Genomic DNA, 26,756 nt, shown 5'->3' with positions numbered 1-26,756 from the left:
TTGAAGGCTGCTATCAAATCCCCCCTCACTCTTCGCTTCTGCAGACTAAACAGACCCAAGTCTCTCAGCCTCTCATCATAAGTCATATGCTCCAGCCCCCTAATCATTTTGGTTGCCCTCCGCTGGACCCTGTCCAATGCATCCACATCCTTTTTGTAGTGGGGGGCCCAGAACTGGACACAATACTCCAGATGCGGCCTCACCAAAGCCGAATAAAGGGGAATGATGACATCTCTGGATCTGCTGGCAATGCTCCTCTTAATGCAACCTAATATGCCATTAGCCTTCTTGGCTACAAGGGCACACTGTTGACTCATATCCAGCTTCTCATCCACTGTAACCCCCAGGTCCTTTTCTGCAGAACTACTACTTAACCGGTTGGTCCCCAGCTTGTAACTATGCTTGGGATTCTTCCGTCCCAAGCGCAGGACTCTGCACTTGTCCTTGTTGAACCTCATCAGATTTCTTGTGGCCCAATCCTCCAATTTGTCTAAGTCACTCTGGACCCTATCTCTGCCCTTAAGTGTATCTACCTCTCCCCCTAGCTTAGTGTCATCCGTAAACTTGCTGAGGGTGCAATCCATCCCCTCATCCAGGTCATTAATAAAGACATTGAACAAAACTGGTCCTAGAACCAAACCTTGGGGCACTCCGCTAGAAACCGACCGCCATCCTGACATCGAGCCGCTGGGCCTGGCCTTCTAGCCATCTTTCTATCCATCTTACCATCCATTTATCCAATCCACATTCCCTTAACTTGCTGGCAAGAATATGGTGGGAGACCGTATCAAAAGCTTTGCTAAAGTCAAAGTATATAACATCCACTGACTTTCCCATGTCCACCGAGCCAGTTACCTCATCGTAGAAGCTGACCAGAACATGTTTTGCTCAGCACCAGTTTTTCAGTCCATCTGATATACATGGTCTGTCCTGGATGGGGATTTTTCACCAGAGCCACAAGCACAATACTGCCATTCCCCCGTGACTCCTCCCCACCCTTACGTCAGGAAGGAAGATAACTTGGAGAACAAAGATCTCTCTCCACTCTACTACCCACCTGAGTATGGGAACCCAAGCAAGCAAAATACACCTGCCACACAATGCCTGTGGTATGCCCACCTCTGGATGGCACCACCTATACCATTCCCTGACCACTGGCCATACTGGAAACTCCACAGAGCATGACATACTAACCAACCTGCTCCACAGAGGCAAGTTCACAAATCTCCCCCCACCAACTCCTCAAGAGGAAATGGACTCTAATACTGAACCTATACAGGACATAAAAACAGAAATTTTAGGGGACAAATCACCTATAGACAGACATGGGGGTAGCCTCTTCACTCCAACAAGCCAAACTGCCCATCACATCTACATTTATAGATGAACTCTCCCACTTTCAGGACCTCTTTAAGAGAGCAGTGGATGACCTCAATATTACTTTGGAGGAAGTTTCGGATAACCAACATGAGGTCATGGACATATTGGAAACCATTACCATCTCTAAAATAGCACTTCTCATTAGAGCAGCCATCCTGCAGCCTGTGCAAACGATATGGCAGAAACCTGCCTCCATCACACCCACAAGCAAGTGCAGGGACCAGAAATACTTCATTTCCTCTAAGGACACCAAAGTCTTCTTCATACGCCCTGCTCCCAACTTGCTAGTAGTGGAAGCAACTAATCAGAAAAACAAGCAACAGCAACAATTCAAGACCACCCCATCCAACAAAGATAATAAAAGAATGGAGGCGTTTTGGACATAAAGTATACTCCTCCACCTTGCAATTCAGGAAGGCCAGTTACATGGCGATATTAGCAAAATACGACCACAGAAACTATTTTATACAAACTTTTATTGATGATGGGTCTCAAGACAAGAAACAACAATTCAGGCACTGGTCTCTGAAGGTCAATTCATATCCTGCACTGCTCTCCAAGCTGCACTAAATGTTGTGGACACCACCAGGTCTATGTCCACAACGGGTCATTGTGTATCTTGACTCTCATCTTCCTCCTTCCCACGGGAAATCCACATTACAATAGAGGATCTGTCATTTGATGGTCACAAACTCTTCGCTGCCACACCTGTGAGGTCCTCCTCTCCATGGAGGACTCTCGAGCAATTCTGAAATGCTTGGACATATACACACTAATCTCAAAGATTTCCCCCACTCAACCTATTTGCAACAGCCATAAACAAAAATACCCAGAGTTATGTTCCAGAGCAGTCCTGGGGTGCCTTCTTGCTCCCATGGACCGACATGTTTCTTTATCCCTTTCCACCCACACCCATATTAAATAAGATAATACAGAGGATCAGAACAGACAATTCATAAGTCATCTTAATAGCACCGGTGTGGCCCAGGCAACCATGATATTCTTTCCTCACGGGAATGTCGACCAGTCCCACATCCCTTTCCCACTCCAGTGCAGTGGCCAGATTCTTCACCCAACATAGACTGTCCACCTTCAAGACTTGCTTCTCAGTGGTTCTCTTGTGAAGAGCTAGCATGCTCAGAACCCGTAAGTACAGTGCTCCTGCACAGCAGGACTCTATCTGTGTGCACTACTTACCTGCAAAAATGGAAGTGGTATGCAACCTGGTGCACATAAAAACATATCTCCCCAAACTCTGCTCCTCTTCATTCAATCCTTGATTATTTACTGGAACTTAAATCCATAGGCCACTCTACCAACTCCATCAAGGCCCATCTTGCTTCCATCACCACATTCCATCATACAGTGGATCGTAGGCATCCTTCGATCCCGAAGGATCATGGGTTTGCGCCCCTGTTGGACTGATTTGAGCAGCGTCTTCTGTGGCTGTGCAATCTAATCCAGGAATGGCAGTCCCTTCCGCACTGTGAGCAGCAGTAGGCAGATGTCGCTCTGGTATCACGGGCACGGATCTTCCTGAGAGCTCTCTTGTCTTCCACTTTTTTCACCAAGGTAGCTTCACTCCCTATTTCCAGGCATACTTGTCTAAGGCGAGCGAATGCCAGGTGTTCGCACTGATAGAGAGAGCGCTGAGGTCATGCTTGCACGTGTCCTTATAGTGCAATTTAGGTCGACCTTTCGGCATCTTTCCAGATGCCAGTTCGCCAAAGAGAAGGTCCTTCGGTATTCAGCCATCCAGCATACGTGAGACATGGCCAAACTAGTGCATACGCCTCTGTTTGAGAATGGTGAACATGGAGATGGTGCCCGCTCTCTCAAGCACTGCACTATTGGGGATCTTGTCCTGCTATGAGATACCAAGTATACACCTAAGGCAGCGCATATGGAATGTGTTGAGCCACTGCTCTTGTTTTGAGCACAAAGTCCATGTTTCACTGGCGTACAACAGTGTGCTCAAAACACAAGCTGTGTAGACCTGCACCTTGGTGTGTACAGTGAGCTGCTTATTGGCCCATACTCTCTTCGTCAGCCTGGAGAACATTGTCGTGGCTTTTCCAATGCGCTTGTTAATCTCGCTATCAAATGACAAGTTGTCCGAGATCGTAGAGCCTAGGAACACAAACTCATGGACGACTTCCAGTTCGTAATCTAACACACTGATAAATGACTCATTACCCATGCTTTGGCCCATCACCTGGGTCTTCTTTAAGCTGATTGTGAGGCCGAATTTCATACATGCGTCCGCAAAGCGAGTTATGAGTGACTGTAGTTCCTGCTGAGTGTGAGCAGCAATAGCTGCATCGTCAGCAAAAAGGAACTCCCTTAGACGCTTCGTAAGCACCCTGGTCTTTGCTCTAAGCCTCGACAGTTTGAAGAGGTTGCCGTCCATTCTCGCGCGGAGAAAGATGCCCTCTGTAGCAGTTCCAAAGGCATATTTGAGCAAAACTGCAAAGAGGATGCCGAACAGTGTTTGAGGCAGCACACACCCCTGCTTCACTCCGCTGAGAATCTCAAAGGGTTTGGATGTGGATCCGTCATATACGATGGTCCCCCTCATGCCATCATGAAAGGCCCTAATAATGTTGAGCAGAGTTGGAGGACAGCCGATCTTAGCCAGAATCGCGAACAGACCTTTTCTACTGACAAGGTAAAATGCTTTGGTCAGATCGATGAAAGCAATATACAAAGGTTTGTTCTGTTCCCTGCACTTTTCTTGTAGTTGCCTAACAGAGAAAACCATGTCTGTGGTGGACCGTTCAGCTCTGAACCCACACTGAGACTCAGGGTAGACTCTCTCTGCAAGAACATGGAGCCTCTTCAGGACAACACATACAAATAGCTTCCCCACGGTGCTGAGAAGGGAGATGCCGCGATAGTTGTTGCAATCGCTTTTGTCACCCTTGTTCTTGTAGACTGTAATGATGTTAGCATCCCTCATATCTTGCAGTACGCTGCCTTCTCTCCAGTATTGGCAGAGTATTCCATACAGCTCTGAGACTAGGGTACCGTTAGCGCATTTAAGGGTTTCCGAGAGAATACCATCTTTCCCTGGGACTTTTTCAGAAGAGAGTGCTTTTAGCACATCGCTAAGTGCTTCCATGGTGGGTTCAGCATCAAGTTCAGTCATGGTGGGCAGAGGTTCAGTGGCATTCAGGGCTCTCTCTGTAACTACGGTCTCTCTGGTGTACAGCTGTGAATAGTATTCCACCCAACGTTCCATCTGCTTGGTTCTGTTCTTCAAAACCTCGCCTGTGGCCGACTTAAGTGGGGCAGTATTCCTTTGTGATGGACCAATGACCTGCTTGATCCCATCGTACATTCCTCGCATGTGTCCACGGCCTGATGAATCTTGGAGCAGAGTTGGAGCCAGTAATCGTTGGCACACCGCCGAGCAACCTGCTGCACTTGACTCTGAACAAATGGGAGCGCCTGCAGGTTCTCCTCACTGGGAGAGGACCTGTATGCAGCCAGTGCCTGTCTCTTCTTCTCAATCATGGGCGTCAGCACTTCAGTGTGGTCTTCAAACCAATCAGCAGACTTGACTGTCTTCTTCCCAAAGATAGATATCGCAGTATCATAGATAGCGTCCTGTAGTTGTTCCCATCAGTTGTTTGCTGATATCAGTGTCATCTCGGCGGGGCAAGGCTTCTTCAAGTACTTGGACAAACTCGCATACTTTTGAAGGGTCACAAGTCTTACCAGTGTCAATGCGCGTTCTCCCTTCTTTTCTGGAGCGAAAAAATCTTGCGGCTGGATATACACCTTACTATACACGAGCAAGTGGTCATTATCACAGTCTGCGCTGTGGTAGCTGCATGTCACCCTGACACTACCTAAACAGCTGCTTTTGGTGAGGACAAGGTCAAGCTGGTGCCAATGTTTCGATCTTGGGTGTCGCCACGAAACTTTGTGCTGGGGTTTGACGTTGAAAAAGGTATTGGTTACGCAGAGATCATGTTGGGAGCAGAGTTCAGGGAGGCGCTGTCCGTTTTCATTCATCTTCCCTGTACCAAACTGTTCCAGACAGGATGGCTAGCTGTGATGGTCGCTGCCAACTCTGGCATTGAAGTCGCCAAGGATGAACAGCAGCTCATGGGAAGATACCTCACTGATGGCAATACTAAGTTCATCATAGAGCTTGTCCTTATCTTCCTGGTCAGAAGTTAAAGTAGGCACATAAACGCTGAAGATGCTGGCCATGCCCACTGATGTTTGAAGCTGGATTTTCAGCATTCTCTCAGTTCCCACATTTGGCGATATGACTGAGCCAATCTAGGTTGTTTCTAATTGCGAAGCCAACACCGTGTTCCCTGGTCTCTTCTGGAGAGCTAGTTATCAACTCCATACAGTGGATAATGCTACAGTATTTGCACATTCAGTCGCCAAAAGATTTATGAAGGACACCCAGGCACTATACCTCAATATCAGATCAACAGTGCAAGCCTGGGACCAACACACTCATGATGGACCATCTGAGCCTTTGGCCATGTGCTCTCTCTTATACTTCTCCATGAAAACAGTCTTCATAGTCTCAATCACTTCCTTCAGAACAGTGAGAGAACTCAGAGCTCTCATGGCAAACCTTCCATATATCATCTTCTTTCTAGATAGTCATGCTTTGCACACACCCTAGATTTCTACCCAAAGTACATTCTTCCATCTAAACAAACACATTGACTTGACTTAACATTCTTCCTGAAATCACACACCAACGATTTTCAGTTCACCATGCATACACTAGACATGTGAAGGGCAATATCATTTTATCTAAATAGAATTAAACCATTCCAAAGCACTTGAAAGCTCTTCCTCTCCACCGTACCACAATCTCTGGGAATCTCCATCTCCGAGCAGAGACTATCTACATGGATAGCTGACTACATACACCTTTGCTGCCAGCTCAAACAAGTCCAGCCTCCTGACTCCATCAGAGCACATGCTACACACTCTATCTCAGTGTTCACTGCCCTGCTATGCAATGTTTCCCTGGTTGACATATGCAAGGCAGCCACATGGTCATTGACACTCACATTTGCACAGCACTGTGCCTACTGCCAGAGACTGCAGCTGACACTAGAATGGGTAGAGCTGTATTGTTCTTCTGGCCTTATCTGAAGCCCCTATTGTCCTAAGAGACACTACTTACAGTGACCTGAGTGGAGCACCCACAGGGATATCTCTCAAAGGAGAAGAGGAGGTTTACTCATCTGTACAGTAACTGATGTTCTTCAAGATGAGTATCTCTGTGGGTACTCCACTATCCCTCCCCTCTTCAGATATGACACTCATCTGTTGTAGAAAAGGAACTGAGGAGCCTGGATCAGCTGTTTACATTCTGACAGGAGACGCATTGTGGAATGTAAAACTTAATCTTTTAACTTAAAGGAGGGTCTGTCCAAAGACAATATTGATGTGTTATGTACTAAGCCACAGTTATGCTTTTACACGCCCACTATGCAACAGGAACAGCTGGACTCGATTTGGGGGCAGGCATGGTAGGGGACAGGTTGGGATTTGTTCTTTGAAAGCATGTGCAACATCGTGCTACCAAATAGCAGCTCCCTTAGCTAGGCAAGCATATACATTTGCAAAGGGGGACCATTGTGATGGTGTGACTGGACAGGGCTTGGGACTCATGCAGTGACTGTGTGTTTGGTACCCCCCATTTGCCTGGAGCCTGCAGGAGAGAGTCTGGTGCGGTGACAGGGCAGAGGCTTACGTGGATACTGAGGAGCCTGTGAGTGGGAGGGGTAAGGGTCCAGGCATGGCATCAGGGCAGGGGCTCAAACAATGTTTTGCTGGGAATGAGCAAATGGAGGTGTCTTGCTTGTGGGATCAGTTACAGAGCTTCCCGTGCTTCATACAGGTTGCCATGCACAATACCAGTCTCCTCTGAGTCACACGAAGTGATAGGGAGCAGATGCTGACTGAATGTGGCCCGAAACCTGGATCTTATGCTGCAGTGGTGCCAGACCACTTACTGCTGGCTTGGCATGGAGAGGTGTCCTGCTGTGGAGGAGGGAGTAAAGCAGCCTCCCTAGAAAGGCCAGTGAGAAGGATGAAAGAGTTCCACTATGAGAGCTTTATGGGAGGTGTGCAGAGAAGATTCCCGCTCCATCTTCAGACATGTTAATAAGCTGTTCTGGGGAGCTCTTGCTGTGTAGGCAGAGTGGGCCCCCACAGATCACACCCAATTGCCATACCTCACCTGTAGCATGATTACAAAATGTGAATTCACCACAGAAGTGCCCTCCTCGCCATCAGTGCCTGGCAGCGTGATGTCCTGAGAGGAGGCGATTGTCTCTAAAGTTATAAAAAGGTCCTGGCTGTTGGTGAGATTGGATGCTCCACTCGCCTGCTGACTATTCACTTCCTCTTCCTCGCTGACTTCCACACTGCTGCCGGAGGCTACCTGAGGAGTGTCTTGGGAGAATCCACAGACTGGCTTGGGAAACTGGTCTGGTCCCCCCCAGGATCCCAGGCAGCTGCTCATAGAAACAGCATGTTTGCTGCGATGATCCAGACCATCTGTTTGCTTTTGTCTTCTGGTATGCCTGTCTGAATGCCTTTATTTTCTTGCAGAACTGCTGGACGTTCCTGGTATATCCTTTCTCTGCCATGCCCTGTGCGATCTTGTCACAGATAGGTGCATTTCTTTTGCTGCTTCATAGTTTTCCTGAACTAATTCCTCTCCCCACACAGTAATGAGGTCCAGGATCTCCTGTATGATCCATGCTGGAGCTCATTTCCAATCCTGGACATTCATGGTCAGGTGTACTGCTGAGGTGTGCTGCCTGCTCTGAGGTCTGGTCATACAGGAAATGAAATTCCAATTTTCCCAGGATCTTTTTTTTTTTTTTTTTTTTAACTAAAAATTGTGCACCTGGAGAGCAGCAGAGTTGAAAGTCCTGGTGGTTGCCACAGGGCACTGTGAGAAACCTCCTGGAGGCCAAGAATATCGACGTTCACAGCACTGCATCTGCACTATCCTAAATCAACCATGCAAGGTCAAATTTACCGTTACTCCCTGTGAAAAGCTGGAGTACTGAAATCAACTTTAATGGCCCTTACAGTCAATACGGTGGGCTTGGTGGTGTGGACTCATTCTTTAGAAAATTGATCTAATGCAGTTAAGTTCAACCTAACCTCCCAATATAGACCAGGCCTGAGACTGTGCTTTCAGTACACTTTATAAACCTTCCTGTCAGGTAGGGTGGTATTTCCCCCTATTTTAGTGAGACAACTGGAAAGGTTATTTATCTAAGTCTACAGCAAGGATTAGTGCTTAGGAGTTCAGAGTTTCCAAATCTGTGTTCAGACCATTGCCTCACTTATTAATTTGAATATCAATACTTGTTCAGCCATCATGACCAATGTTCACTTTATCACTAGTTGTCTTCATAGATTTTGGCAACAAAATAGTTCAAATCTCATCCTTAGAATTCCAGAGTTATAAAACCTTAAAGTCATGTTCACTTCTAATCTTTTTCCAACAAATCATATGCTGAGGTAGTGTCCCAAAAATAATTTTTTCCTTTGAAAAATGACTTCACTATGCTGTTCTAAAATCAGTATGGCCACAAGTTCCTCCATAAAAACGTGTGTAACTACTATCCATTCTTTCTTCCTTCATTAGGTAATCAGATTTTGATCCAGGAGTTTACTCTCATCCGCTGTTAGTTTTTGTTTTCTGTGCAGCTATAAGGAATTATTCTTTGTCACTTTAAATTGATGACAGAATTGCATCAGTGGAATCCAGTAGCAGAGACTAGCAGAGCCTCCTTTATATCATTTGTTTTACAGGAATTTCAGTAAGATCTAGCAAGCAACTTAAAATCCTTTATTCTGTATTCAAGATACCTTAGAAGTTACATATTCTTAATTCTGTCTCTATAATCAGGCTTTGCATTTAAAATCTTACTAATACAACATCTTTTATGAGCACTAGAAATTCATTTTACTACTTATCTTCTCTCACATATAAGAGCTGTATTATTAAAAAGTTACACAGCACTTCAGACAAACAGGAAAGTTATTTAATATGCATGTTTCAATTGCCAAAGAGTAGATACTAAGACAATAGATTAAATAATTACAAATGCCAGTTCTTCAGAATTGTGGAACACCCTCAAAGCCTCTCTGAATGAAAGGCCTCAATTTTCATATAACTTATTACACTCCTATACAAAATATTTTTAAGAAATTGCATAGAAATCTCACAATGTTAAAAGTAATGAACTTGTAAAACAAAATAGTAAAATACAGCTTATTGGGCTGAACTGATAGTGAAACTAGCAATATTGAAAAGCATTTATTTTGTTAAAAAGATTATACTGAAATGCACTATGATGGTCTTTTGTTTGCAATTCTAGCGTTCAACTAGAAACAGATTTGAAGATAGAAAAAGAATGGAGACAAGCTTTAGAAGATGATCTGCAAAAGGAAAAAGAAACGTTATGTCATCTGAGAGTAGAGACCCAACAAATCATTTGTCTTAAAAAAGTAAATTTCTGGAGGAAATCTTTTCAAATTTACTTTATCAGTAACTTAAAAATGAACTTGCCAGGTTTTTGAAATATACATTTTCACTGTCCCAGATCAGTGGCATAGCTAGGACAGAAAAGTGGGTGGGCTCAGTTTTCAGGTGGATGGGCATGATGGCGGGGGCGGGGAGTAGGCTGTCAGGGCCCTGAGGGTGGGGGAAGAAGGATCATGTGTGCAGGAGGGATCCAGTGCTCTGGGGGGATGGGACAACAAGAGTATGGAGTGTAGGAAAGATCTGGAGCCCTGGGGAGCGGGGCAAGAAGAGGAGGAAGCACAGAACAGATTCGGGGCCTTGACAAGAGGGGACAGGAGGAATGGGGGACCTGCTTCCCCTCCCCCTCTTTTACTGTTCAGCAGTCAGCCCTGCCACATCACAATCCTGCTGGCACTGTATGCTGTTGCACCTGTTTCTGGACCCAGCGCTAGCCCCACCCAGACCTCCTTCCGTCAGGCGTCCCCCTCTGGTGAGGCTGTCAGAGGGGCCAGAGACCATGGCAGCCACGTGTAGTGCTGGCAGGAGAGCAGTGCATATAGGCTTTGGATTCTGGCCCCAGTTCGGATAGACCTTGATGCTAAGTGGGTGGCTATACATAGCTATACCCCCATCCCAGAGCTGAAATCCTTAACAGAATAGATGCTTAGGCTTAAAAATACAAATAAATAGGGTTTTTTGTTGTTGTTGAAAATCAGTCCCTTTCTCACCCTCTAGACTTAGGTTCAGGATTTTGAGTTTTCCTAGGATAATGCAGATTTCACTATTCCTTTTCTGAATCAGACTGAAGGATGTTTCACTGTAATCTTGTAATGGGCCAATGAGTGTTAATGTTCTAATCCACCAAGCCCTGTGTATCTGGCTACTTAAAAATCTCATGTCACCAATTTCTGTTGTATCTTTACACCTTTAAAAGATTTACCTGGTGTTGCTTGGTTCCTTAAATAAGTTTTGTTTTTCTTCATTTAAATAATTGTTCTGGGATGTGGCTGGGGAGGAGGGGTTTGGTGTGCAGACAACCCCAGCCCTCTAGCCACAGCAACTTGGCTGCTTTAGCTGCAGTGGGCACAGCCAAGGGAGGTGTGCGTGTTCCCATGCTGTCATCCTGCAGGAAAACTTTTTTTTATATATATAGAGAGAGAGTTGAATTCCAGGCACATCCCATTGACATGGCACAACCAAACCCTGACCTTGCTTTAAATTACAATAAGAGGAAGCTGCATGCCACATTTGGTGGTCCTAGCTCTTAGTATTTAAGAGGAGTTCTTGAACAAATAGATTCCCAGACAGACAGGAGCACATTTCTAAAATATATAGTAAGATCGTGGACAGGGTTGCCTGTGATAGCAGGGGACTAGATTTAATTACTTGAGTCCCTTCCAATTGTATGCCCTTCTCAAATAGTTGCATAATCTGGGTACTAATAGAGAGGCAATGGCATATCTAGAAGAGGAAAGGAAAGCCTAGATACTATGATGACAGATACAGTATTTCCTTTTCAGGATGTGTGTTCTCACTCCTTTCCTTCAGTGCCTGTGAGGAGCATAAATCAAGAGGAAGACAGAGATATGACACATAACACCAAAGAAGACTAGAGGAACGTAAGCTAACAAAAAGAGCATAGAATCACAGATCAACTTCTCCTCTAGACATTATGATACTGACAGAGAGAGAGAGAGATGACACAATCAGACAAGGTTTAACAATACACAATTTTTATCTTAGATCTGCCTCTAGAACAAAGTGGTGACTTAAATTAGGTGAAATTGGTGTAACTTCAAGACTTTCATATTTTTTATATCTTCTTCCATCTTACCTGGGTTTTCTTTGGTTTCTTGACTGCCTAATACAATTTAAAGATTTTCCACCCTTTTTATTTCACTGTTATCTACAATAACTGGTTCCTCAAGATGAGAAATATCAATTCCTGATATCTGGCATGGGGCAATAGGTACCTGACACTGGGCACTCAAGTCCAAGACATAGGTCAGAAAACTGCTGAAGTACTAACTGCAGTCAGCAAGGAATCTGGGAAAAGGCTGATACTATGCCTGTCGTGCACAGGCACTTTTGGTCAGGCCCCAAGCTGCTGCGGTGAGAGAGAGCTGGGATTGTCCTCTTTCTCCAGGACAGCCTGCATACTGAAGTCCTCAGTCCCAACCCCACCCCAGATTTAAATGAAGAAAAACAAAATTTATTTAAGGACCCAAGCAATACCAAGTACATGTTCTAGTCCCTATTATCAAACTCTGTCTTTAAACTGTTTTATTATCTTTAAGTGTCTTTAAATATTTTCAAGTGATTTTGAAATATGTACTATTTACTCACTGCATATATACTATTGGATATAATATTTAATGTCAGACTTAATCTCTAGATAGGCTTTTTGCTGATGTCAGCAGGTTTATATGCAGCCTCATGCCTTCACATTCAATGTTCTCTTTCCTGCTGAGACAGCGCATTGAATGCTCATTTATATAGCTATTCTTGTCCATTCATATGCTAGTCTTTGCATCACAGGGCTTTGTTGTTATAGTCAAAATATAGGATCACCAGTTTTTTAAAGACCTGACAATGAAAAGAGAGAGAAATATTTTCTAAAACATTTTAGCTTTAGAACATTTTTCAAAATCTATAGTAAAGAAGCCCACTGAAATTGTTTTGTTTCAAATTACTATTGTCATGGATCTACAAAAAAAGAATTATTCTGTGGAGATGGTATTAGTCAGTCATCACTTCTTAGCTGTCCTGAAACCAGAAAATCATAGCAGTTAGTTTTTAAAGTACAGGTTGAACCTCTCTAGTCTGGCACACTGGGGATCTGATGAGTGTCGAACCAGGGAATTTGCTGGATCACAGGAGGTCAGTATTATCTAGCAGCATTACCTAAGCTTCCACTGTTTACTGGCCACTAAGAAGACATTTAGGGATAAATTAAAGCTAAATGAAAGTACTGAACACTGGGAGCCAGGGCTGTAAACAAACTTTATGGGACTGCAGGTAACTTGGCCACACCCATGATAAGTGGACGTCTGGCTAACTAAAATGCTGGACCACAAATGTTGATGGACTAGAGAGAGCCAGACTCGAGAAGTTCAACCTGGAATAGGGAGTAAGTGTTCCTTTAGAAAATTGGCATCTGACATCACTGAATTGTAGAACCAGATGAAGTACCATCAGGATAAAGTAGAAGGAAAAACTTGAACTCATTACTTATGAGAAAAGGACTCCCTAACTCATATAGTCCAAATAATGTGTTTTCCTGAAACAGTTAAGATCACAGCCACCTAAAGTCAGGCAAAAAAACCCTCCAGCTATTTGTGGTGTTTGTCATCATCTCAGTTATTACAAGGAAACTGAGAAGGTGAAAATGCCAGACAGATAGAAGAAAGTGAATGTCCTCTGAATTGTGCTTTTTGGTACATGAATATGTCTTTTTCAGGAGTAGGGTTTGAAAGCCAACCATTTGTCTGTCAATCTTATAAGAACTGCAAGGCTCTGGGGTGAAGTAAACATAACATTTAAATACAAAACAAATGTAGATAAAATAGAACATTTTGCTGCTTTCTAGATATATGTAACATGTTACATCTTTCCACCTGCTAGCCCCATTTCTCTCCCACACAATATTTTTAGTGACGAAGAGGCAAATGAATTGTGTCCAAGGAAGGATGCTGTGGCAGTGACATATTGGGGGTGGCATAGGCTATGTAAGCCCCATTGCCTCATGCTTCTGTAGATGATCTGCCAGAGGTGGATTTCTTAAGAGAATATGAAGCAAGGGATGTTATCCACATATATATTCTTTCCATTTTTTTGGTCTCTCTCGCGCCCACCTTTCCTTTTAGGGAAATGGTACAAGAATGAGGGTTTCCTTTTATATTTCTTAGTGCCTGATCCAAAGCCCATCAAAATCAGTAGCAGTTTTTCCATGACTTCACTGGGGTTTGATTCGGGGACTTACAACAGAAAAGTTTGAATAGGACAAGAGGAAGCAGAAGCCACACATTACTTGCTATGGAACGTGGGCAGATCTTCTGGTAATAATTATGTGGACATCTCTTTCCCTCTCCACCATCATATCACTTTATTTATGAGTTGCTATTTATGCTTTTGAGATTTCCAAAATACTATTGCCTTTTCCATTAATCTTCTGATTTGACATACAGTACTGGATAATACATAAAATTATGACATTTTAAAAGTAACTTTCTAAGTAATAAGTGTTGTGTGCAGTGTTGTTTCTTCTTACTTTAACCTCCCTCATGCCTTTTTTTTAAGGAATTCCTTAAACTACAGGACAAAAATGGGCAATTGAAAAAGATATGTCATGACCAAGAAGAAGCTCTCCAAGAACTGGCCTGCAAACTTAGCGAGTAACTTATTTTTCTTGATGATTTTTCCAATGTAAAATTCAATATAAGGCTACTGAAAATAATTGTGCATCTACCCTGTAAAATGAGGAAATTAGGGAGGATTATTGACTTCAAATGAAATTTATTCAGTTTAGTGAGAGGAAATTATCTGACAAATTTTCAGAAAAGAAAGCTGTGTTCAAATGGCCGGGGTGTCTTTGCATTCTGAACAGATTTAACTTCACGTTTAGATGGTGGGCATTGTCTAGCAAAAATATAATGGACTTAATTATGTCCAGCTAAAAAAAACCAGTTCCAATTAAAAATGCTTTGGGAAATCTAAGAGATTCCTCAAACTTGCCTAATAAAAGATCTTCCTGTCTCTCAATAAATGTACTTAAGACATTGTTGGACAAAGTGTGAGCATTTGTGTTAACTCCGTTTCACTAATGACTAATTCTATTAGGAACCAACAACAGTGGTTCCACAACAGGAAGGTTCGTTATTATTTGTGACAATAGCCCACATGGATCCTATTTTCTACTCTTGGGAGATGTAGGCTGCTGGCATATGAGCTCAGAAGCTTTTAACAAGTAGCAATCATTACATGCATGCATGTTCAGCCACTCTACATATGCTAGGATTCCTGAGTATAAAATGGGATGCAACTCCAAACACCATTAATTTAGTCAGACTATTTGTCAGCAGTGCACTTTGAACACGGTTCAGCATCCTTTAACACTTTTCTCCGCACTTTTGTGGATTTTTGTCTCCTTTTTAAGGATACTTTTCTCTTGTAAACAGTTACACCATGACTAATACTGCCATGTTTTACATCCTGTGTCAAAGAGTGTAGTATCACATAGCTTACAGCCCTGGCTATGCTGTTTTGTTTTGCATGGGCGTAGTTGAATCCATGTATATGCTGTGCTATGGAATGACATTTAACACAGTAAGTTCCAAACCCCATTTTGCATCATTACAGTGGGTCAGGATTTAAGGATTTGCACCTAGATTTAGTTATATTGGCAGAAATTTCCCAAGTCTAGACAAGCCCTAGACATATACCACCATTCATAGAATTGGAAACTTTGGAGAAGATATCATGTATTCATTTGTATTTGTACAGCACTGAGCATATTGGGTTCCTGAATTTGATTGGGGTCTCAGAGTGCTACTGTTAAAATAAACATTTTAACAATATAGTAACCAGAAGTTCATCATAATTTGCCCTTTCTTTTTAGAAGAATGGTAACTTCTAAAGTATTTAACCATATGTGGTAATGAAATACTCTGAATCAGTGTTTTCCCCAGGAATTAAAATGGGGGGGGGGTGAGTGTTTGAATTACGGGGGGGAGGGCGGGTGAGTGAGTGTCAGGGCCGATGAGGGGTGAGACCGTGAGAGTGAAGGTGGGCTGTATGGCACCATAGTAAAAACTGAAAAATGTTTCATGACCATTTTATTAGATTTAACTCATGTTTTAAAACACACAAATTAAAGTTGCATACTCAAGCCTTCTATGAAGCACTACGTCTACATCCTTTTTGGTTTCTTGTTATAATTTTTGCACAACTCTGTTAATGAAATTCTCGAATGCAATGCGTTCATCTTCGATGGCTTCTCGTGTGTCTTCAATTCCTCCAATTGATATGCTCATTAGGTCAGTCACATGATCAAGCAGAAGGTGACTTTTTTCAGAACACAAAATTCTATTCAATGATGAAAAAGAACGCTCAGCTGTTGTGACTGGGAGTAGCAAGAGATGAATTCCTACTTCCTTCATCCCAGGAAACATAGTACAAAGATCTGATCGGGCCACTAGTGATGATAAAAAAAGAAGTTGAAGTCAAATCTTCATTTGTCGTATGATATTCCACTCTATGTTCAAATTCTCTGTTCTGTCCTGAGCACATGGCTGCCCCATTGCACCTCACTCCACTCAGCCTTTGGTGTTTTATAGGACAGGCATCTGTAAAAACTACGTAGAGGTTGAATAGAATCTAGAAATCGCTGTTGTAGACTTTTAAGAATCAAGTCTGTGTACTTTTTCAGTTGTCTTAACAAACACTTGTCCTCTTCACTTAAGGATTCAATATAAATGCCTTCATTAGTCAACTTCTGGACTGAAATCTTTGCTTCTTCCAGTACTTTTTCAATAGATAGCTCTCTGATTGATCCAAATGTAACTTCTATTGCTGAACAAAGATCTACTACTGTTGTAGCAGATGTCCGGATGACATTGTTTAATGACCCAAGCTGTTTCAACAGTAGATTTATGAGAGAGAGAATGGCAATAGTCTTCTCTGAACATAGTAGCAAAAGTAATCCACCAGCCTCACTACTTAGATCCATCCCATTTTGGTAGATACTTTCCAAAGCCAGTAATAACGGCTGGAGTAATTTTAAGACAACAGCCAAGGATCACTCATGAGAAAGCCAGCGGGTTTTCCCAGGTTGGACTAATTTGAACTTCAATCTCAGTGCATCTTCTATATTTTCCAAGATAGTCAATCTTTTTGGACTCTTCCTGAAAAAAGAATACGATGAAGACATTAAATTTATAGCTTTTTAAATATCTTTTGAAGATTCTGCAGCTCGTACTAGTGCTAGTTGGAGTAGATGGCCTCTGCAGTGTGTATAGGAGAGATTAGGGTTACATTTTTCTCTGAGCAAAGCTTGTACTCCACCATGTCTTCCAGAGAAGTTTGCAGCTCCATCAAATGCACAAGCAGCCATCTGTTTGGGGTCCAATTGACAAGCATTTAACTCTTCTAAGATGTGGGTTGTCACAGATGCAGCTGCTGTGTTTTCTATAACTTGAACATCTAGAAATGCCTCTACTGAACTACCACTGACATCAAGATAACATACACAATGACTTAATACTTGACTCCCATTTGTATCAGTGCATTCATCAGCCATGTGTGCAAATTTTTTGAATATGGTGAGAGAGTTCTTCACTTTTTCAGCTGTTGAGACTTTCACTGTTACACCGCATGCTTCTAGCCAGTCAGCTGAGTTTCCTGCAGAAAGATAGTGAGCATTTGCTGGTCTTGTTTGGAACCAGTGTTCAACTTCAGGATGAAGAAGTGGCAATGCACATAACATTGGCCTCCAGTTTGTAGTGTGTGGTATCTCTTGCTTAAATAGAAAGTATGATGCCACAGCCATGCTTGTTCACATGAACTGTGATGTGTCTCCAGTAACAGCCTCATTAAGTACTTCTAAAATTGGCTTTGAAAGTGGGCTTATAAGGCTTTCTGCATGTTGATGCAGTCCAAAGGCCTGGTGATTTGCTGCCTTTTTACATAGTTTGTCAGCATTGGTTTTCCTGATCGGTTTGACAGACCATGCTCCTCCACTTTTACCGGTTATAGCATTGGAAAGCTTTCCTTCTTCATAAGCTTTTTTGCAAGAGGTACACCAGTAACCATCTTTTGTAACTTCCATAAATGGGAACACTTTGATCGACAAACATCATTAACTTCCTTTAGGTTTTGGAAACACTGTTTCTTTAGTAGGTAGCTGTATTTGTGCTTCGGGCTGGTCGGATGTAGATATACCACTTGACCCTTTAGATGACATGTTGATATACTCTTGGTTCTTGATGTGTGCTTCGCCTTGGTTAGTTTTTGAGGCCTTTGAGTGGAAAAATTGTTGTATTGGTTTTTGTCTTTTCATTTTCACTTTGACTTGCAACGTATAAAAAAGATATGAATAAATTAAATGTTTTGTTAGGATAATGCAAATTTAACATAAGGATAATGCAAAATACACCAAAATACATAACAGAAAATATCATATTGTCTCTATATAAGTACATGGTACATGCACACTTTGAATACTGTGTGCAGATCTGGTCACCCCATCCCAAAAAAGATATACTGGAATTGGAAAAGGTACAGAGATGGGCAACGAAAAAGATTAGGGTGTGAAGAAAGTGAATAAGGAAATGTTATTTAATCCTTCACATAACACAAGAACTAGTAGTCACCCAATTAAATTAATAGGCAGCAGGTTTTAAAAAAACAAAAAGAAGTACTTCTTCACACAATATAAAGTCAACCTGTGGAACTCTTTGCCAGGGGATGCTGTGAAGACCAAAACTATAACAGGATTAAAAAAAGAACCTGATAAATTCCTGGAGAATAGGTCCACAAGTGGCTGCTAGCCAGGATGGGGAGGGATGCAGTACCATGCTCTGAGTGTGCCTAGCCTGTTGCCAGAAGCTGGGAATGGGCAACAGGGGATGGATCACTTGATTACTTGTTCTGTTCATTCCCTCTGAAGCACATGGCCTTGACCACTGTGAGAAGACAGGATTCCGGGCTATATGGACCACTGGTCTGACCCAGTATGACCATTCTTATGAAAAAATTAATTATAATAATAAAAATGTTTAGTAAGGAAACTCCCCAACATAATGACCTCTCAAGATAGAAACGATGTGAGATGATAACCTTGGCAAATAATGCATTTTAATGCTTGGCCTACTAGGAAACACATTTATATAAGTTTTCAGTCCCAGTCACAAATCTAGCATTCTGGAGCAAAGTCACTAAAATATAGTCAAACAAACAAATGTTTATTTAACGTGCCCCTCATTTTCCCCTCCACCTCACCCCACTCAGCGGTGTTGTCCTTGGTCAATGGAGACTCAGAGTTCAGAGGTGCTTTCACATGAGTACACCTCACAGGTGGGGGGCAAGAAGGCACCTTGCTTGTTCCTTCAGCTGCTCACTGTTTGCTCTGGCCACTGTTGTTCATTGTGCCACCGTTCACTTCATCGCTCTGTTGCCAATGGCCCTGCGCTGTCACCTTCTACTGCCACCTGACACTGACCTCTGCAGGTTGGTCTCTTGAGGTTCTGCCCAGCTCTCAGTGATTTCAGCTGAGCTCTCAGTGGGGGAACCTCACTGCTAGTGCACTCTGGGCTGTCTCTTACACAAAACCACTGTACCCACAGGAGCACTTAGACCTGATTATCAGTGATTTCAGCTGTAGTGGTCACTTAACAAAACAAAAGACTATATATCGAGCCTAATCAGCTCTGTCTTTAAACAGCGGAGAGGGGTAGGTCACATAGTACATAAGAATGGTCATACTGGGTCAGACCAAAGGTCCATCTAGCCCAGTAGCCTGTCTGCCGACAGTGGCCAGCACCAGGTGCCCGAGAGAGGGTGGACCGAAGACAATGATCAAGTGATTTGTCTCCTGCCATCCTTCTCCAGCCTCTGACAAACAAATGGTGTCCCTGGCCTTTCTATCCCCTGGCTAATAGCCTTTTATGGACCTAACCTCCATGAAATTATCTAGCTTCTCTTTAAACTCTATTATAGTCCTAGCCTTCACAGCCTCCTCTGGCAAGGAGTTCCACAGGTTGACTACACGCTGTGTGAAGAAGAACTTTCTTTTATTAGTTTTAAACCTGCTACCCATTAATTTCATTTGGTGTCCTCTAGTTCTTCTATTATGGGAACTAATAAATAACCTTTATTTATTCACCCTCTCCACACCACTCATGATTTTATATACCTCTATCATATCCCCCCTCAGTCTCCTCTTTTCTAATCTGAAAAGTCCCAGTCGCTTTAACCTCTCTTCATATGGGACCCGTTCCAAACCCCTAATCATTGTAGTTGCCCTTTTCTGAACCCTCTCCAAGGCCAAAATACCTTTTTTGAGGTGAGGAGACCACATCTGTACACAGTATTCAAGATGTGGGCGTACCATAGTTTTATACAGGGGCAGTAAGATATTCTGTGTCTTATTTTCGATCCCTTTCTTAATAATTCCTAGCATCCTATTTGCCTTTTTGACCGCCGCTGCACACTGTGTGGATGTTTTCAGAGAACTGTCCACGATAACTCCAAGATCTCTTTCCAGATTTGTCATAGCCAAATTAGCCCCCATCATACTGTACGTGTATTTGGGGTTATTTTTCCCGATGTGAATTACTTTACACTTATCCACATTAAATTTCATTTGCCATTTTGTTGCCCAATCACTGAGTTTGGTGAGATCTTCTTGGAGTCCCTCACAGTCTGCTTCTGTCTTGACTATCCTAAACAGTTTGGTACTTTTGACTCAGACAGACCATCCAGCAAAACACCTGTTCCCACCCTTTCTCTTGATGCCCTCAATCAGTACAGGTTAAGTACAGTTCTGCTGCCCTTTACTCATACAATATGAACAACAATATTTCATTCTCTCTCCCCTTCTCCACCCCCCCCCCCCGCATTCAAGTGGTTTGTAACCCAACCCCAGCCAAAATCTATCACTTGAGCAACACAGCTGTTTGTTGGATACCTGGGTAGATTAGGTGTGAATATAAATACAATCTGGTCCTGAAGCCTTTCCCTTCAGCCCCCAGCTCATCACTAGCTGTCAGGGAGAGCTCATTCTGACTTTGCTTACAAATCATAATTTGAAATTATTAGGTTGGCCAACATCACCAAAATGAATGCACTGACATTGTCATAAAAAACAACGGCTGTATAAGGAAGCTAGTCCATGTTCATACTTTTCTAATCTATTATACTTTTTAAGATACACATATAGAATCATAGAATAATAGGACTGGAAGGGACTGTATATGCTTTTAAAGTGTGTGTTAACGTTTCAATTTCAATTCAGATTTCCAAACAATCACTAAATTGGCATGTAACTAGTTCACAAAACTGGGGAGGGGTGTGGGGGAAATTCAGGAGTGGTATACATGGGGGGGGGGGGGGGTAGGGAAATCCCAGCTCTGAATAAATGTCTAAACTGTGTATAATCTGTGTTTAGATCAAAGCTTAAAATAGAAGACATAAAAGAAGCAAACAAAGCATTACAGGTTAGTAAGATTTGGAGGGGAAAGGAGGGAGGCTTTTTAAAAAATATATTTTCTTGAACAATTTTAAACACATGAGATTTATTTCCCCAAAGTTAAGTATTTAGGATAGATTTTCATTTAGATGGTTTTGTGTTTCAGAGTGATATAAATAGGTATGTTCTGAAGCAATTAATGGCACAGTTTAACTGCTTTTGGCCTACTTTAACTTTGTTTAACAGGTTGCTACGGGATCTTGATTCTTGTTTAAAATTTCTGTCTAAACACCTTAATCTTTTAGCTTAAAAGTATGACAAAATAATATGTCCTTGGTGAAGTTAAATTCTAGCAGAGGTTATTTAGTCATAAGGAACTGAATTACTGCTGAATATAAATTACTGTATGATAGTCTGTGATCAATAAGGATTTCATCATAGTAGAATTCACATATATTTTATAAAATAGCCAGGTGAAACCTCCTTGGAACGCTTTAGTTTCTGGATGTCTGGTGCTATCCTGAATGCTTATGTATCTCTTTGTGGCAGAGACCATCTTCTTGTTACTTGTTTTTACAGTGGCTACCCAAGTGGGGCCTATGGGGTTCCTAAGTCCTACTACAGTTCAAATAATTAATGATAAAATTATTTTCATGTAATTATTATTTGAAAGAATGTCTTGTGTACACTCATCTATACCTAAAGCATAGTTTTGATTTACTTATTGTTTGTTTCGCCAAACAGAATTTAACAATTCACAATGGTGCTATCTGTTTTCTCAATCTGAAGCATTAGATTGTTTCCATATGAGAGGCATAATGGTTCAGTGAACGGGGCACTGAATTTAGACTTATGTTCTGTTCCCAGCTCTGTTACTGATTGTGAGACATTAGGTGAATCACTCTGTCCCCATTTCTTCTTTGAGTAGTGTCCCTGCAGGAGCTCCACTGTAGGCATGCATGTGTCCCTGCACCTTCGATTACAGATTTTTTGGTAGCAATGCCTATTCAACCTGTGTATTCCCCTAATACATCTAGGGTTGCCAGATACACAAAAAATACCGAACATGGTGGGGAAAAAAATTGGTTGAGCAAAAAAACCCAAACAAACAAAAAAGAGGGAACAAAGTTGTTGAGCACTCCCCCCCACAAAAAAAGGGGGGGGGATATGAGAAGGGAGGCCACAAAGTTGTTGAGCAAACTATGAGAAGTTTAATTATTTTATTGACCGTTTACCATAGGAACATTTTGTGCCATAATAAAGGAGGGTGAGGATTTTGTAAAAGTTCCCACTGAAGGCTTCACTAAGGGTACATCTAAACTACATCCCTTTTTTGATAGAGGGATGTAAGTTAGACGTATCAAAATTGTAAATGAAGCTGGGATTTGAATTTCCTGCACTTCATTTACATGATGGCGGCCGCAGCTTTTTTCGAAAAACCGCTTTTTGAAAAAAGCTCGCGGTCAAGATGGGGATTGTTGGATAGAAATTCCCTGTTTTGAAAGATCATGTAAACCTGCTGTAAAAATGAGGTTTACTGTATCTTTCAAAACGGGGCATTTCTGTACAACGATCCCCGTCTTGACCATAGGTTTTTTTTTTGAAAAGCAGCTTTCTCCATCCTTTCTGGAACCTCCCTTCAGATAGTTGAAGGCTGCTATCAAATCCCCCCTCACTCTTCTCTTCTGTGAACTAAATAAGCCCAGATTCCTCAGCCTCTCCTTGTAAGTCATGTACTCCAGTCCCCTAATACTTTTTGTTGCCCTCTGCTGGATTTTCTCCAATGCATCCACATCCTTGTAATGCGGAGGGAGACCCAGAATTGGATGCAGTACTCCAGAGGTGGCCTCACCAGTGCTGAATAACGGGGAATAATCAGTTCCCTAGATCTGCTGGCAACTCTACTAATGCACTCTAATATGCCATTAGCCTTTTTATCTCCAAGGTACACACTATTGACTTATATCCAGATTCTCATCCACTGTAATCTCCAGGTCTTTTTTTACTGAACTGCTGCTTAGCCAGTTGGTCCCCAGCCTGTAGCAGTGCTTGGGATTCTTCTGTCTCAAGTGTGGGACTCTGCACTTGTCCTTGTTGAACCTCATCAGATTTCTTTTGGCCCAATCCTCCAAATTATCTCATAGACTCATGGACTTTAAGGTCAGAAGGGACCATTATGATCATCTAGTCTGACCCCCTGCACAGTGCAGGCCACAAAATCTCACCCACCCCTCCTAGAATAATCCTCTCACCTATGTCTCAGATATTGAAGCCTTCAAATACTTTGAAGACCCCAAGATGCAGAGAATCCTCTAGCTGTGATCTGTACCCCATGCTACAGAGGAAGGCGAAAAACCTCCAGGGCCTCTGCCAATCTACCCTGGAGGAAAATTCCTTCCCGACCCCAAATATGGCGATCAGCTAAACCCTGAGCATGTGGGCAAGACTCATCAGCCAGACACCCAGAAAGTTCTCTGTAGTAACTCCTATCATCCCTCCATTGACCTATTTCCCACTGATAATGAATGGTCAATTAGTTACCAAGATCCTGTTATCTCATCAAACCATCCCCTTCATAAACCCATCTAGTTTAATCTTGAAACCAGATAGATCTTTTGCCCCCACTACTTCCCTTGGAAGGCCGTTCCAGAACTTCAGTCCTCTAATGGTTAGAAACCTTCGTCTAATCTCAAGTCTAAACTTCCTACTAGCCAGTTTATATCCATTTGTTCTTGTGTCCACATTGGTATTAAACTTAAATAATTCCTCTCCCTCCCTGGTATTTATCCCTCTAATATATTTAAACAGTGCAATCATGTCCCCCCTCAGCCTTCTTTTGGTTAAAGTAAACAAGCCAAGCTCCTTGAGTCTCCTTTCATAAGACAGGTTTTCCATTCCTCGGATCATCCTAGTGGCCCTTCTTTGTACCTGATCCTGTACCTTTGTACCTGTCTTGGTCACTCTGGACCCTGTCCGTACCCTCCAGCATATCTACCTCTCCCCCTACCTGTGTGTCATTTGTTAATTTGCTGAGCCACTTCTTCAGATGATCAGATTGAGTGTGGGATGAGTACACCCGAAATAAATAGGAGAGGGGGAGGGGAGGGAAGAAAAAGGGAGGTAGGTAGGAGATAGAGCATCAGTACGTATCTGAAGATTGGATAGTTAAACCGAAGCAGATAAAAATCAGTCAATAGACTCCCGTGTGAAGAAGGATACAACACAGAGAGCTGTTTGCACCTTTAATGGTTGTTAAATTGGTAGTGTCCTAACCAACTTTCATCACGGTTGAGTCCATTAGCATGCGAATTGAATTTGCGGATTAACTCTAATTCCAATGCTTCCCTGTGGATCTGGCTTGGGTGTACACATCCCAAACTCATAACTCTGGTCATCTAAAGAAGTGGGCTGTGCCCATGAAAGCTCATGATACCATCTACATGTTTTGTTAGTCTATCAAGTGCTACCAGACCATTTGTTTTTTTTCCTGTAACAGACTAACCCAGCTGCCCCCTGAAGCTTACTTTCATGTAGTAATTCATCCTTTCCATAAAAGATTTCTTCAGTTCATTTTCAGTCACAATTGTTACTAATACCATCTGCTACCCTTTGGTCTGTCTTGAGTCCCTAAGGAATTCTGATGAATGATGGCAGTTGTAGCTGCCTACCTCTGTTTTTTAGGAATAACTGCCATTCTCTACCTCAACAACTGTCTCCTCAAAGGTTGCTCGTATTTGTAGTTACAGTCAGCAGTGCAAACAACTCCAATGTTCCTGAAGTCTAGACCTACAGATAAATGTGGAGAAACTTATTTTCACTCTCTCAGTGATTTCTCTTCATAAGAGTACATCCAGATTTCATAATGGGCAGATCTTATCTCCCTCTCACTTGCTTTCTTGCCCAAAGGAACCTTATACAAAGAGTGCAGCTCAGCCCTCAAGTTCCAGCAAGAATATGTCTGTAACTTCTGGGACATGTGGTGGCTTGCATTTTGTAACACAAAACACTAGGTTATATCTTCAGTGTCTATGGGTGGCTCAGAACTGTATGTGTATCCAACACACATCCACACAGTCTAAACAAGCAGCTGTCTATACCTAGAAAGATCCTACAGTCACTCACCTGCTGGCTGAATCATTCAAAATTTGTGCAGTTCAGCTTAAAATTATATTAACATTGGATGCTTCCCTCTTGGGATTAGGAGCACATTTGGGTCCTCACTCAGTCCAAAGTAAGTGGTTATAAAAGGAACAGTGCTTGCACATCAATCTGTTTGAATTGAGAGATAAGAAATGCTCGCATCCCCTTTTTTCCAGTGCTCAGATACAAGTCCATCAGGATCTTGACAGACAGCATAGCATGCATAAACTATATCAGTCATCAAGTTGGAGAATATTCCCCACTGACTCTGTGCCAAAGTGGTGCAGAGTTACTTTGGAACTGGTGCATTACCCAGTTGGATAGTCTTTTTGACTTCTTACCTCCCAGGAATATAAAACCCAGTTAGTAGACAATCTGAACAAATGTTTCTCTTGAAATTTTGAATTGGAGTTGGACTCTGGAGTCTTTAGCAAAATACTCCTAGCTTGGGAATTTCCAGAGGTTGACCTTTTTGCTACAGTAGACAACATAAAGTTCAAGAGGATTCAATTTGAACTTCTATGCCTCTTTTGGGATCTTGACTTGGTTCTTAACTGCCTCATGAAATAATCCTTTGTGCTTGCTGCTACATTTCCCTTTGAAGATGGCCTTCTTAGTGGCCATCACATTTGCTCAAAGTATTGGAGAGATGGGTATTCTAATGGTAGATCCTCCTGTGGTGTTTTTCCAAGAAGAATGTATTTTTAGTCTCATCCAAGTTCTTACACAAGATGTTCTTTAAGCTTCATGTCAACCAAACTACTCACCCCCCCCCCCCTCCCAATTTTTTTTCTTAAGCTGGGTCAGCCTACAAAGCAGTTTGTCTTGCATACATTGGACATTAAGACGGTGTTAGCCTTTTCCTTGAAGACAACTAGACCATTCTAGAAGTCTCCCAAGATTCTTTTTGTTTGTTTCAGATTATTTTAAGGGAGTGCTTATTTTCATTCAGAGACTTTTTAAATGAATCTCTAAATGTTATTGCCTGTTATGATTTTCCTCAGAGTATACCTCCCCTGAGGGTTTCTGCACATTCTACTATATCACAATCTACAACTGTAGCCATACTCAAAGATATTCCAGTTGCTAAAATTTGTAGGACTGAGTAGAGATGAGGGAAGAGAGGAAATTTGTGTCATGTGTGTCTCCTTATACCATTCTCCCCTTTGAGGAATGTTTCCAGGTGGAGTTAGGCAACAGTCTGTTCACAAAGGAACTTCAGTTGTTTTGTTGTCAATTTGTAAAGTTCTTGCTTACACCCTTCTTCCTGCTGAAGAATGGCTGCTTAACTAGGTGATAGTTTATGATAGTCCATTTGATCATGCTGGTAGCTGATTGAGCCATCAGGGTATCTTGAAGAAGTGGTTTGAGCCAGCTTTTCTAACCTTGAAACATGTCAATAATGTTACACAGCAGTTCTGGGCAATAAGTGGCCTGTAGGCCAGACGTAGTTCACATCAAATTATTATTGCCTAGGTATAAAGTGTGTGGCAACACTATATGTAAAGTTGC

General features: G+C 42.3%; 1 protein-coding gene across 6 annotated transcripts in view; it reads left to right on the top strand.

Moving 5' to 3' along the window:
• RUFY2 (RUN and FYVE domain containing 2) overlaps positions 1–26,756 on the top strand; it is an 88,961-nt gene that overhangs the window by 51,701 nt on the left and 10,504 nt on the right. For 3 of the 6 annotated variants that reach the window (XM_089780122.1, XM_089780121.1, XM_075934922.2), the window contains 3 exons: positions 9,774–9,903; positions 14,219–14,313; positions 21,084–21,132. In XM_089780122.1, the coding sequence (XP_089636248.1) occupies positions 9,774–9,903; positions 14,219–14,313; positions 21,084–21,132 (274 nt within the window). Of the gene's footprint in view, positions 1–9,773; positions 9,904–11,439; positions 11,539–13,827; positions 13,978–14,218; positions 14,314–21,083; positions 21,133–26,756 lie in introns of those variants that run through there. The other 3 variants (XR_012905594.2, XM_075934923.2, XM_075934924.2) reach the window with 3 other exon arrangements.

Source organism: Pelodiscus sinensis, chromosome 8, assembly GCF_052426305.1.
Source record: "Pelodiscus sinensis isolate ZL-2025 chromosome 8, ASM5242630v1, whole genome shotgun sequence".
NCBI classification, from domain to species: Eukaryota; Metazoa; Chordata; order Testudines; family Trionychidae; genus Pelodiscus; species Pelodiscus sinensis.
This window is presented reverse-complemented; position numbering and strand designations above follow the sequence as displayed.